The sequence below is a fragment of the Vipera ursinii genome (assembly GCF_947247035.1).
Source record: "Vipera ursinii genome assembly, chromosome: 8".
NCBI lineage: Eukaryota > Metazoa > Chordata > Lepidosauria > Squamata > Viperidae > Vipera > Vipera ursinii.
This window is the reverse complement of record NC_139519.1, coordinates 13,045,466-13,059,762: the sequence shown is the minus strand read 5'-3', so window position 1 is coordinate 13,059,762 and position 14,297 is coordinate 13,045,466. Positions and strand designations below refer to the sequence as shown.

General features: G+C 42.6%; 1 protein-coding gene across 1 annotated transcript; it reads right to left on the bottom strand.

Moving 5' to 3' along the window:
- Positions 1–990: 990 nt before the first annotated feature.
- On the bottom strand, positions 991–11,249 carry LOC310643655 (major prion protein-like). The gene is made up of 2 exons (XM_083368142.1): positions 11,011–11,249; positions 991–3,966 (listed from the first exon to the last, which is right to left on the bottom strand). Exon 2 carries the CDS (start codon positions 3,953–3,955, stop codon positions 3,233–3,235), a length of 723 nt encoding a protein of 240 aa, XP_083224268.1. The 5' UTR covers positions 3,956–3,966; positions 11,011–11,249; the 3' UTR covers positions 991–3,232.
- Between the last annotated feature and the right edge of the window lie 3,048 nt (positions 11,250–14,297).

Genomic DNA, 14,297 nt, shown 5'->3' with positions numbered 1-14,297 from the left:
CCATTTACTCTTCTCACCCTTTCTGCTAAACTGCCAAATAAAACTGTGGCCTATATAACACCAAAATAGATTTGTTGGCCTTGTATTTGGTCCTAGTTTGCAAAGCCACTGCAATAGTAAGAAGGGAGTTGATTAACTGATCTAAAAAAAATCCTTCAAACCCTTACATTCTCTGACTATGTTAGTATGATTAAATAAGTTGTGTAGACTGAATTGTTTTTTCACACCATGCTAAAATAACATGCATTGATTTAATTTTGGATTACTATGACTAGCATCCCACCTGCAAGCTTCATAGTATCTTAAAATTGTAGAATGCTTGGTCTTCTGTGTTTTGTGTTTGTGTGTGTGTGTGTGTGTGTGAGGAGAGAGAAAGAGCTTGTATTACATTCATTTCCCCATACATTTCTGATATCTACACATAGACATCTTTATTAACAAAAGTTCATAGGACTTAATCCAGGGGCTTGATCCAGTGAATTGGGCAATGTATACATTTAACAAATAAGTAAGTAAATAAGTAAGTAAAACAAAGCCTTAAATCATGTTCATCCTTTTTAAAGAGTGTTCTGGCTTAGTGTGGCGTCCAGACCAAGTGTCTGCACAGTAAAAAGGCACATTATCCAAGACCGATCTAAATCATTTTAGAAAAAGAAGGAACATCCCCAAGCAATTTTCCTCAGAAACAAAAGTACTGTATAAATATTGGTTAAATTTTATAATTATTGCACATCCTATTGAAATAAACATCTATCCCTTTAAATGGCAGTTTAAAAATCTATTTCTATTATTTGCTTTCTTTTCCTAAAACCAAAGTCCAACTTCCCAGATGATATATTCCATTTAATAACAAAGCTGGACCCATCACTGGTGTCCTAACAGAATGGATGTTATTCTGTGACATCTGATATTTGGGGAAAGGTTATTTTTGTATACATGCACAAACAACATACTTGTATAGTTCGGAACAATTTGACATAATCCAAATGTTTATTTCTTTCGTATTTTATTTTTAACTTTATATCAAACATTTAATTTAAAAAAAAGCATTTGCAAATCAAAATGAAGCCCATGCAAAGCTACAGAGTTACAAAATATCCCGATGACAACTGATATGTCACTTCCAAATCCGACGTTCTCCCCCCTCCCCACAATTCAGTTTTTTTTGCTGTTATATTAAAACATTTAAAGTTGGCCTTTACAATAACCTGGCAAAATATTCATGTATACCAGATACACTCAGTAGGTAAAGAACATATCCCATTATATTTTTACCACACTTACAGTTTTATATCTGGTACAAGCACAGTGTCAATCAGCAAGTCCATTTTTTTAAAAAAGTACCCCTTATAATAAATACCATAGGCGGATAGTATTAGGATAGACAAAATTATTATAACCCAAAGTGCAATTTTCAATTGGGTCTTAAAATTCAATAATTACGGCATCGTCAAACTAGCTAAATTCCAGTGGCTGCTGTACTTCTAGACGTAATATTCTAAGGCTTGCTGTATACAGCGGAGAAATAACAAAGATACAAACTTTGCTAACAAACATTTGGAAAAACAACAACAACCCAGCCCTGCGACTCTGGTGGGGGCCATGTCAGCTTTTGCATCCCAACCCTCAAGTAAATACATAAAACAATAAGAAAGCAAAAGCTGTTTCAAGAATAATGCTAATGTAGTTAAAGTGATGCTAAATGCCAAACGTGGTTCTCTAAAACCAGTTCATCAGGCTCTTGTTCTCAAAGTTCATTAGAAGACCATCCATGAACTTATTCTGGCCTTTAGCTGAAGATAAAGGGGATCACTCCCTCTTGCTTAATAGATTGGGATGGTATAAAGTCTCTTGCCTCGAGCAGGGGGTTGTACAAGAATTCCCTTCTAGCCTTAGGATGCAAGTTTTATGTTCTAACTAGAACTATTAGGGCCTGCTGAGACATCAGCACTGATGACATGAGTAATTTCCCCACATCCAAAAGTGTTCTGTGAATTAGCAGTGCTTTTAGGTTCTCCAGTTGTTCCAGAGACCATTCTAAATTCCAGTTTCTTTCTGAATATTTCTCTGATTTTCCAAAGAAGCCTTTGGAAGTGACTTTGGTCTAGTAGTGAAAGTTATTCCCAAAGTTTTGCAGAGTTAAAAACGTTCAAATTCCTAGTGATACTGTGGTCCAAGGAACTATTGGATGCTATCTTACTCCTGATGTTTAACTGAATCACTAACTTTCTGATAAGCTTGTCCCATTTGAATCAGAACAATTATCACTTCCAAGGAGAGAAACTGAAGTCCTCATCTGGAAGATGAATATATCTTTCATATTCTCAGTCTACCTTTTTACCCTCGGACTCTGAAATACCACCGTGGCAGTTAAAAGTTTTCATTAGCTTTAGATTTCTGAAAATCATTTCAGAAATTATTTCTTAACAGAAATGATATTTCAATCTGCTCATTCACATTCCAAAAACCGAGTTACAATTTTTGTTTTTTTTTCCTGCTCTTAATAAAGTATTTCCATCATGGTATTTTTGTTTCACGGCTACTTGGCCTCAGCAAGATCAATCACATGCTGTGTATCTGCAACAATTGTGCTTCACAGGCCATAAGCTTATTCTTATATATGGAATGGCCTTCAAAATGTCCATGTGTGAATCAGTCGGGGTGGACGGGCCCCTCAAGAGCTCCAAGGCTATTGTACAGATCAACTCTGGTTGCCAAAGCCCTTTTTAAAAAAAATGCAAATCTTTCCTTGTGAAGACATAGTTGGTCTTTTAGGGTGCCAGACTTCGTGGTAATATACAGTGATTGCTGCATTACATATACAAATAAAAAAGTGTTCTAGCAAGGTGCAATGTAGTGGTAGCTGGCCAAAAATTACTTGCCCATTCTTATGTATGTTACTATATTGTGTGCAAGCGCAGGCTGAATGGTCAATGTTTGAGAATGGAGTGAGATTTCTAGCAGGGTAGGTTTTGTTATAAAATGATCTTATGTGCTTCCTTTCCCCACCCAGAAATGTTTTGCAGCTAAAGATAGAATCACAGAAGGGACCATGGTGTGCTCAGAAGAAGCCAGTATGTTCAAGAATACTTAGGTGATAGAACAATTCTTATACACACCCATTAAAAATTGCACCTACAGGAAGGTATTCTCCCAGTAGGTGTATGCTTTTTTATAGAGGTCCCTTCTCCATACTGCTAGCTCAACAAGAGAGAGCCTTCAGGAAAACAACTCAGTGTATCAGGAAGCATAAGATCAGGGTGACCATTACAAGCACAGAAGGGTTGGCAAGCAGCGAAGCGACCCCTGACATCTGCCTGTATTGCTCCGTGCACATCTGGTGTACCACCTGGGTCACCACCTTTCTCTCCACTTCATCTGCTGTCTTGTTCCCACTGGGCTCCATGTATTCGGTCACGGTGACATTTGTGCAGTCTCTCACGAAGATGTCCCTTGAAACTGGTTGGTCGTACTTTGGGTAGTAAACTTGATCAGAGTAGCGGTCACGGTTTTGTTGCCACCACTGCTGCTCATAAGGATTGCTAAACATAAACCGCATGTTAGACATGGCACTGCCTAAGAGGTAACCGCCCAATGCACCTGCCGCAACTCCGGCCACAGCTGCTCCTGCCACGTGCTTCATCTTGGGCTTGGCTGGTTTGGGCTTCCAGGGCTTGCCTCCATATTGGCTGCCTCCATAGCCACCTCCGTAACCACCTCCGTAACCACCTCCGTGGCCTCCTCCGTAGCCGCCTCCTTGTCCCGGATAAGGTTGAGGGTAACCGCCCTGTGGATAATTAGGTCTATTTGGAGGATGTTGCTGGGGGTAACCAGGGGGGCGCTGGCCCCCAGTATTCCAGCCACCAGGTTTAGGCTTCTTCTTGGAAAAAGAGGGTTCCATTTGGAGCAGGAGCAGGAGAAGTAAAATCCAACTGGTCCCAAGTGATTTCCTCATGGTTGCTTATTCTACATATCAAACAAAAAAAGAATTGCTAGTTAAGTGAAGAACAGTTTGGAGTTTAGGTCCTCTGAAATTAAGGAGACCTTTCCATACCTTCCATTTGAGCCCACACCAGATGTTGAGTTGCCGAAGGGGGGGAAATCAAGTTAATAGACTCTGCATTTATATGTAGAGCTTGCACATCACAAGTAAATCTTTGGGCTCCAGTGATTATTCAAACCCAGACTATACAAATCTTCAGATCAATGTAGATCACTGTGGAAGTCCCACAGAATATTACTCAACTCTGCATGTTTATCTTATTAGCCATATATATATATATATATATATATATATATATATATATATATATACACAGAAGAACTATACAAGAATGAGCTTAACATCCCTGATAATCACAATGAGGTGGTCACTGACCTCGAGCCAGACATCCTAGAATGTGAAGTGAAGTGGGCCTTAGAAAAGCTGAGCAACAACAAAGCTAATGGAGGTGACAGTTTTCCAGCTGAGCTATTCAAAATCTTAAAAGACGATGCAGTAAAAGTGCTACACTCAATTTGCCAGCAAATTTGGAAAACTCAACAGCGGCCACAGGATTGGAAAAGATCAGTTTATATTCCAATTCCAAAGAAAGGCAGTGCCAAAGAATGTTTAAACTATCGCACCATTGCACTCATTTCTCATGCTAGTAAAGTTATGCTTAAAATCCTACAAGCTAGACTCCAGCAGTATGTGGATCAAGAACTACCAGAAGTACAGGCAGGATTTCGAAGAGGCAGAGGAACTAGAGATCAAATTGCCAACATACGCTGGATCATGGAGAAAGCTAGAGAGTTCCAGAAAAACATCTACTTCTGCTTCATTGACTATGCTAAAGCCTTTGATTGTGTGGATCATAACAAACTGTGGCAAGTTCTTAAAGAGATGGGCGTACCAGACCATCTTATTTGTCTCTTGAAAAACCTATATGTGGGCCAAGAAGCAACAGTGAGAACTGGACACGGAACCACTGATTGGTTCAAAATTGGGAAAGGAGTCCAGCAAGGCTGTATACTGTCACCCTGCCTATTTAACTTATATGCAGAGCACATCATGAGAAAGGCAGGGCTAGATGAATCAAAAGTTGGAATTAAGATTGCCGGAAGAAATATCAACAACCTAAGATATGCAGATGATACCACTCTAATGGCAGAAAGTGAAGAAGAACTAAAGAGCCTCTTGCTGCGGGTGAAGAAGGAGAGTGCAAAACTTGGGTTGAAACTCAACATTAAGAAAACGAAGATCATGGCATCCAGCCCTCTCAATTCCTGGCAAATAGATGGGGAAGAAATGGAGGTAGTGACAGATTTTATTTTCCTGGGCTCCAAGATCACTGCAGATGGGGACTGTAGCCAAGAAATTAAAAGACGCTTGCTCCTGGGGAGGAAAGCCATGGCAAATCTAGACAGCACACTAAAAAGCAGAGATATCACCCTGTCAACAAAAGTGTGTATAGTCAAGGCTATGGTCTTCCCAGTTGCAATGTATGGCAGTGAAAGTTGGACCATAAAAAAGTCTGATCGCCAAAGAATTGAGGCCTTTGAACTCTGGTGCTGGAGAAGACTCCTGCGAGTCCCTTGGACTGCAAGGTGATCAAACTGGTCAGTCCTAGAGGAGATCAACCCTGACTGCTCTTTAGAAGGCCAGATCCTGAAGCTAAAACTCAAATACTTTGGCCACCTAATGAGAAGGAAGGACTCACTGGAGAAGAGCCCAGTGCTGGGAAAGATTGAGGGCAATAGAAGAACGGGACGACAGAGAATGAGGTGGCTGGATGGAGTCACTGAAGCAGTAGGCATGAGCTTAAATGGACTCCAGAAGATGGTAGAGGACAGGAAGGCCTGGAGGAACATTGTCCATAGGGTCGCGATGGGTCGGACACGACTTCGCAGCTAACAACAACAATATATATATAGACATGACATGTTGAAATAACAAGTTTTTTCTGAGCTCCTAAACCTTGAAGACACAACAAAGACATGCTTTGATATGCATTGTTTCTACTTTGTTATGGAGTACACGAGAAAAGGATGCGCAAGCAATTCATTTGTCCTTGAGGTATCTGGTCTCCTAGGAAACCAAGCATTCTCACAGGCCAAGAACGAGGCCCAGGAACTTCCCTAGTTATCTCTTCGATAACAATGCCTTTAAGCCTTTCTATTTTCAAGCAAAACAACTACTGCGCCATTCCCCATGCTTTTGATGATCCAGTGGAATCAAGAGCTGTTACAGAGGCCTTTTCAATGGAACTGTTCTGACCAACAGCCCATCTGGTAAAATCTGCAAGGCCTGGTGAAGCTCTTTGATGAATGCTTTTGACCTAGTTTTTTTAAAAAATTGTACACCATTTGTGATTGCAGAACAATAATTTCAGCCCGGATGTTGACTTTACCAAGGATTGGGGAAGGTTCTCTAGGAATCTTAACAAAAGGACAGAGACTAAATTTGCCAACAAGAATTTCTATGCGTCTGTAGAATGGTAGGAACGAAGCAATTCAATTGGAGCCGCATGTCTACAGCTTTTGCTGGAGAGCAAAGCTTGTTTTTCCTCATGCAACGGGTTTTATTCATTCCTTGATACACCTGCAGTGAAGGCAGCTGCTCACTGAACAGATCATTGTGGTGCTTTGTGTGCATAGTGAGAGACAGTATGATTGTAAAACTGAATGTTTTATGTCAGCTTTTTATATTCCTTGCTGATCTGGAATGATCTGATTTTCTGTTTCAGCGGTTGACATTAAAACAAGGCACTCTGGCATTTTAAGAACTATTGTGGTAAGATGCTTTGTATACCACACCCACCCCTGTAGCGCCCTATGCTTATTGCTTGTAGAAATGAACTCAGTGCTCCCTGCATTACATGGTTCCATAGAGACTGTACAACCAGCAAGGGATTTAGGCTGACAGCGAGTTAAATTATCTCAGAAATGAATCCTTAGTTTGGAAAAATTCACAAATGCAGACCTTGCAATCTAATCCAAGGTGACAACATTGAACAAAGATAATAAGGCAGCTAGAAGTCACATCCTTTTCAGGCTTCCCTCATTACTTAGCTAGGAAAATCCACCCATCCTTAAGAAGGCACAAAACATTTGCGGTTTTCATTACCAGTCTGTGTTCTGTCTCTGTTGCCTCTGTTCTGAGTCACTGTGGAATGGTGCCCTTCTATACTGCATTGGTTTTTCCCTCAGGCTCTCCAACTGTCCCCTGTTAATTGTCACCAGCCTGGAGGATCCACCAGTCAGAGCAGCAGAAATGGGTGAGTCTCATTCCCAGCCTCTTCCTGTCTCATTTGTCTATCCTACTTGAGCATTTCCCAAGTTAAAGTAGGAGAAACAGGGAAGAGGTAGGCAGACCTCCATCGTGACTAAAATTATATTTATTTATTTATTTATTTATTTATTTATTTATTTATTTATTTATTTATTTATTTATTTATTTATTTATTTATTATTTTAATCCCATTTATATCCCGCCCTTCTCCGAAGACTCAGGGCGGCTTACAATCTAAAGCACAATGTGCTTAGCAATAGCCTTCATTCTATGTATATGCCTGCTTATTAGGGCTTTCGCCCCCCCCCCAAGCGGCATTTTTACAAAGTCAGCTTATTGCCCCCAACAATCTGGGTCCTCATTTTACCTACCTGGGAAGGATGGAAGGCTGAGTCAACCTTCAGCCTGGTGGGACTCGAACTTGCACTAATTGCAGGCAGCTGGTGTTACTTAAGGAGGCATTAGCCCACTGCTCCACCAAGGCTCTTTTGTCAAAATTAGCCAGATTGTATGGATTCCACCATGGGGAATCAGCAAACTGAAGCTGTCTAGTTTGGAAGTTGAGTCATGGTGACTGGACTTCTTTTCCTGTTGGTTCAAAATGTTTCTCTGCTTATCCAAGTAGCTTTTCCAGTCTGAGCAAGTTGATTGAGGGTCCGCTTATATAGGTCCTCCAGGGACCCCAACCAACTTGCTCAGACTGAAAAGGCTCCTTGGATAAGCAACAAAATGTTTCTAATGAACAGGAAAAGAAAAGAAGTCCAGAAGAAGGCCCCATTTAAAGTCTTGGGGCACAGACTTCCATAGACTCCTAGAGGCTGGAAGGGACCTTGGAGGACTTCCTAGTCCAATCCTCGGCTCAAGGTAGGAGACCTTATTCCATGTTGGACAAATGGTTGCCCAATCTTTTCTTGAGCACTTACAGTGCCGGGAGACAAGCCGTTTCGTTGGCTAATCATTCTCACGGTCAGGAAATTTTTCCTTATTTCCAGGGTGCATCTCCCTCTTACGAGTCTCCATGCATTGCTTCTTGTCCTGTCCTCAGGCGCTATAAAGAATAAATTGCCACCCTTTTCACTGTGACAGCCCTTCAAGTATTGAAAGACTGCTATCAGGTCTCCCTTAAGCCTGCTCTTTGTTAGACGAAACATGTCTAGTTCATCACGTGGTTTAGCCTCCAGACCCCTTATCATCTTTGGTGATCTTCTGTCTTCTCTCAGATAAGACCGCCTCCAAGTTCTTTACTGGTATTGCTCTGGATGCCCCTGCCAAGGCCAGTGAGGCTGATGGCTACAAGCAAGATGGCCTTTTTGGCTAGAAGGACCCACTTAAGAAATGCCCATTGTGAATATGAAATGCTGCTACCTTAATGGTGCCAAGTTTAAACTCTTCTCTTGGCTCTAACATCTGTAATCAGCTTGTTTTCCTGTTCCTGTTCTATGCTGGGTGAGCAGATGTTAGTTTCGAATCACTCAATGTTATTGATTAAATTTTATTGTTTTGCATTTTGTTTGCGGGGCGGGGGGGGAGGTTATTCACGTGATCCAGCCAGTGGATTTGGAGCACAGGGTGGAGTGAAAGTACAATAATAAATTAGGAAAAGAAGTGATCCAGATAATAACAGTACAGGTAACCCTCGACTTACAACAGGAGCCAACATTTCTGTTGCTAAGCAAGACGGTTGTTAAGTGAGCTGGGAGGATTAGAAATGGTGATCACATGACCCCCGGCAACTGTCATAAATACATGCCTGTTTCCAAGCCTCCAAATTTTGATCACGTGACCACGAGGATGCTGCAGTGATCATAAGTGTGAAAATCAGTCACAAGTCAGTGTGGTAGTAAATTTGAATGGTCACTAAATCAATGGCTGTAAGTCAAGGATTGCCTGTACATGGAAAGGGTTCCTATTTCTGGCCTAGAGGGAGAATGAAACGTCTGCTAGCAAACAACTAAGCTCTAAGCTACATCTATTATTATCTTTTTATTAGTACTAGAGGGATAAATTGTAAGTCTACCTCTGCGAAGATCTGACCTGGAAAGTTAATACAACCCAGGTGTCCAGAAAGGCCCAACAGAGGCTTCACTTTCACAGGGTCTTGCGGAAGAACAGGGTAGAACAACGGCTAATGACCTTCTTTTACCGGTCTACTATAGAGAGTGTCCTCTCATATGGTATTGTGGTTTGGTATGCTGGTCTGACAGCCGCGGATAGGAAGGCATTACAGAGGGTGGTGAGCACAGCACAAGATATTGTGGGCTGTCCCCTGACACCACTGGATGACATCACCAGGGCTCATTACCTTGGAAGAGTGAGGAAGATTCTCAGGGATAACTCACACCCTGGGCGGTATCTCTTTACTCTCCTACCATTGGGTAGGAGATATAGGAGTATAGCCAGCCGCACCAACAGGCTGAAAAACAGCTTTCATCCATGGGCTGTTAGGCTTTTGAACGGGAAATAATTTTTATAAACTTTATGCATAACTGACTTGCGAGGCTGGTGTGTTGTGCAATTAGTTCACATGGTGTAATAAGATGGAGGGTTTGTGTCCCTGTAAGTTGGGGCGGGGGGCACGAAGGGAGGCTCAGCCAATCTCAATGTATACATGGCTGTACTTTGACAATAAAGGTTCATTCATTCATTCACTTGAGAAAAGGCAGCTTCCTAGGATCCTGAAACATCAATCAAATGAATCCGAAGACCCAAGCGGCAGGACACTGCAATAAATTTGGGATTCTAGCTAACATATCTTTAAAAAAAAAATTAAAAAAATTCTGGAGCTCCAGAAGATACAGTAAAATGGCATCTTCAATTATTAAGGGCCAGGAGTGGGAGAGGGAAAGGTTACAAGTGCAGCTTAGAGGTGCTGAGGAAGAAAATGGGTATAAACTGACCCGTGGCATAAAAATGGAAGAAGAAGATGAGAAAAAGAAAAAAAATTTCCATCCCTTTGAATTCAGTGCAGCTGACAGAACGAGAGAAACCTATCACACCAGGAAGATTTAAAGCAAGAAACTCCCAATACAAGAATCAGCCAGGTGAGCTGCCAATATATATCTATATCTATATCTATCATCTATCTATCTATCTATCTATCTATCTATCTATCTATCTATCTATCTATCTATCTATCTATCTATCTATCTATCTATCTATCTATCTATCTATCTATCTATATTTGAAAAGGGGAACAGATAAAAAAGCCTAGCAGGATTTGGAGGGACAGGGGAAGGGGAAGCGAGATTCCTCGCAGAATTTTCTTGAATTCCGCTGCCACGGCAAGGATTAGAGTTGGGGGGCAGAGGAAGCGGATGATGGGAAGAGGTGAAGTCACCCCAGTAGTCTCTCAAGCCTGCCCAGCTCCTTCCTCCTCGCCTGGCCGGCCTTTTGGGGTTCACCCCCCCCAGGCTTGGTTCCAACAAAGACGCGACAGGCGACTGAAGCCACCGCTTTGGCAAGCCGGGGGGGGGGATCGTGGAAGGCGATTTCTCGGACTCCACCCCCCCCCACCCCCGTTTCCTTCCCCAAACCGAGCTGAGCCCTCCCCGGGTCTCGCCGACCTAGACAAGGCTGGCTTCAGTTGAGCTGCGTTCCATCCACCGTTGGGTGGGTCGAAGCCAACCGCGCTTGGGTCAACCGCGCCAGGCCGAGCCTTCCACCGTCGGGGTGGCCTTTTTGCCTTTTCCCCACCCCCCACCCCCCCAACCCCAACCGGCCTCGTCCTCTTTGCTTACCCCGACTCGTGCTTTCACCCGCCTCCGTCTCCTCCCGAGGTCCTGGAGCTAGCTGGGGAGGTTGCAAACGCGCCCGGGAGAGCAACCAAGGCAGCGCCTGCCGTGGGCGTTTGCAGTGCCGAGTGTCGCTGCTGCTGCTGCGCGCGGTCCAGGCGACGCTTTTCTCCAGCGAGGAAGAAGAGGAGGAGGAGGAGGAGGAGGAGGAAGAGGAGCGATCCGTCGCAGTTCCTGGGAGCGTAGCCCGCTCAGCTCTGAGCCAGCAGGAGAGCTGGAGACGACACCTGCACAGTGCTTGGCCAGCTCGTGACGTCAGCGGTGGTTCTAAATACCCCCCCACCCCCGCGCCCATCTGTTTATGCTTCCGCCAATTGGAAGGTGGCAGAGAGGCAGGAGGTGGAGGCCGGTGGCTCCCTTGGTGTGTGCATTCGAATAATAATAATAATAATAATAATAATAATAATAATAATAATAATAATAATAATAATAATAATAATAATAATAATAATAATAATAATAATAATAATAGAGCAGCAGTGGGCTAATGCCTCCTTAAGTAACACCAGCTGCCTGCAATTAGTGCAGGGTCGCATCCCACCAGGCTCAAGGTTGACTCAGCCTTCCATCCTTCCGAGGTAGGTAAAATGAGGACCCAGATTGTTGGGGGCAATAAGCTGACTTTGTAATAATGCCGCTTGGGGTGTGTGTGAAAGCCCTAATAAGCAGGCATATACATAGAATGAAGGCTACTGCTAAGCTTGTAAGCTGCCCTGAGTCTTCAGAGAAGGGCGGGATATAAATGGAATTAAAATAAAAAATAAATATAAATAAAATTATTATTAATAATAATATAATATAATATAATAATAATAATAATAATAATAATAATAATAATAATAATAATAATAATAATAATAATAATAATAATAATAATAATAATAATAGAGCAGCAGTGGGCTAATGCCTCCTTAAGTAACACCAGCTGCCTGCAATTAGTGCAGGTTCGCATCCCGCCAGGCTCAAGGTTGACTCAGCCTTCCATCCTTCCCAGGTAGGTAAAATGAGGTCCCAGATTGTTGGGGGCAATTAAGCTGACTTTGTAATAATGCCGCTTGGGGTGTGTGTGAAAGCCCTAATAAGCAGGCATATACATAGAATGAAGGCTACTGCTAAGCTTGTAAGCCGCCCTGAGTCTTCAGAGAAGGGCGGGATATAAATTGAATTAAAATTAAAAATAATAATAATAATAATAATAATAATAATAATAATAATAATAATAATAATAATAAACCTTTATTGTCAAAGTACAACATGTGTACATTGAGATTAGCTGAGCCTCCGCCCCCCTCCTGCTCTCTCCCCCCAACACACAGTGACAACAAACCCTCCATCCCACCACACCATGAACCAACTACACCACACACCGGCCTCCCAAGTCAATTCTGAATAAGATTATGTCCCATTTAAAAGCCTAACAGCCCATGGATAAAAGCTATTTTATGGTTCCCCCTTCGAGGTAGGCCAGCCAAGAAGCAGATGGATCAATGTCAAGTGACATGGATAGAATCTTGCAAGTCTGAAAGTACCCCCTCCTGATGATGTTACCAGTTTGGGTAATGGAATATTAGAAGAGCAAGAGTTGGAAGGGACCTTGGAGGTCCTTCTAGTCCAGAGGTCCCCAACCTTTCGGGCACCAGGGGCCGGTTACCTGAGGAGAGGTTTTTCTGCGGACCCGAGGAGGTGTGGTTTTGTGTGTTGCCTGCATCTGGCGGATGGGGCTTTGCTTGTTTGTGCTGCCCAGTTGCTGGCATGCTGCAGCCCGGGGATTGGGGACCCTTGTTCTAGTCCAACCCCCTGCTCAGGCAGGAAACCCTATACCATTTCAGACAAATGGCTGTCCAATCTCTTCTTAAAAACCTCCAGTATTGGACCACCCACAACTTCTGGAGGCAAGTCGTTCCACTGATTAAGTATTTTCACCGTCAGGAAATTTCTCGTTAGTTTTAGATTGGTTCTCTCCTTAAGTTTCCATCCATTGCAAGAAAATAACCAAGCTCAGAGAGCACCAAGGACCCCTCATTTCAACCTTCAGTTACAAATATTCCTTTATTAGTACCCGTCTCTCACTTTACTCTCCTGTAAACCAGGAGAGTTTGCTTGCTTTACCTTCCTTCCACTTTGGACTCAAAATTTTGTTTATCAGATCACGGTCTAGTCTGCGATTCTTCTTCCTGTTCCCAAGGTCATTCTCAAACACCAGTATATGTAAATATGGGTCAAGGGATATGTGCACAAGCTACTCTTTGCTGGACTCACACAGGACAGTAAGTCAGGTTGTACTTGCTTGAGTTTTGACTTGGATAGTGTGCTAAGCCAGCCTTTCTTGTCTGTCAACTGTCATTTAATGCTCGGAATGTTGTGTGAATCTTGTCAGTGATGTTTTACAAGTAGTCCTCAACTTAAAACTACAAGGAGCCCAAAATTCCTGATGCTAAATGAAATAGTTGTTAAGTGAAATTTGGCCCCATTGTACAACCTGGCTTGCTGCTGTTTTTAAGTGAATCACTGCTGTTGTTAAAAAAGTAACAGGGTTTTTAAGTGAGTATGGCTTCCCGTTGACTTTGCTTATCAGAAAGTCACAAAGGAGGATCACATGACCTTAGACGTCGTAACTATGAGCCAGTTGCCAAGCATCCAAATTTTGACCATGAGGATGCTGCAACAACCGTAGGTGTGAAAATGGTTTTAAGCTGCTTTTTTTCAGTTCTGTTGTGACGGTCATTAAATGAACTGTTGTAAGTCGTGGATTACCTGTATTCCATGCCAGCATTGCTAACGAACCATAGTTTAATGTGAGGGCTGAATGAGGCCTATAATTTGGACTGGTGTAGACGATAATACAAATTGCCTGTTTTCTGAATGATACTTTATTCATTCGGGTCTGCGAAGCTTTGAAGAGGCCAATCTTAGCTTGTGCTGGAACTTGGTACCAGCCAAGACTGAAGTAAAAAGCAAAATCAAAGATCTGGGTGTGTCTGTATTTCCAACAAGCTAGGCAGATTCTAGCGTGCTCCCTCACATCTCTTCTTTGTCTGCCAGAGTTGGAACACAGCACTGTGTTTATGTAGAGCTGGAAGCTTGACGGGAGAGCTATGGAGTTTCACTATGCAGGCCCCTTCTGGAGAGTTGCTATGGAATGCCACCTGGTTATCTATAGGTTTTCTGGGCCATAGAAAAGCGGAGTTCATCATCTGGGTTTAAGGAGATCAGTTTTAATCAATGCTATGGGA

What these genes read in the sequence shown, in the direction of transcription:
- LOC310643655 (XM_083368142.1), bottom strand. Translation starts at nt 3,955, where the DNA reads ATGAGGAAATCACTTGGGACCAGTTGGATTTTACTTCTCCTGCTCCTG.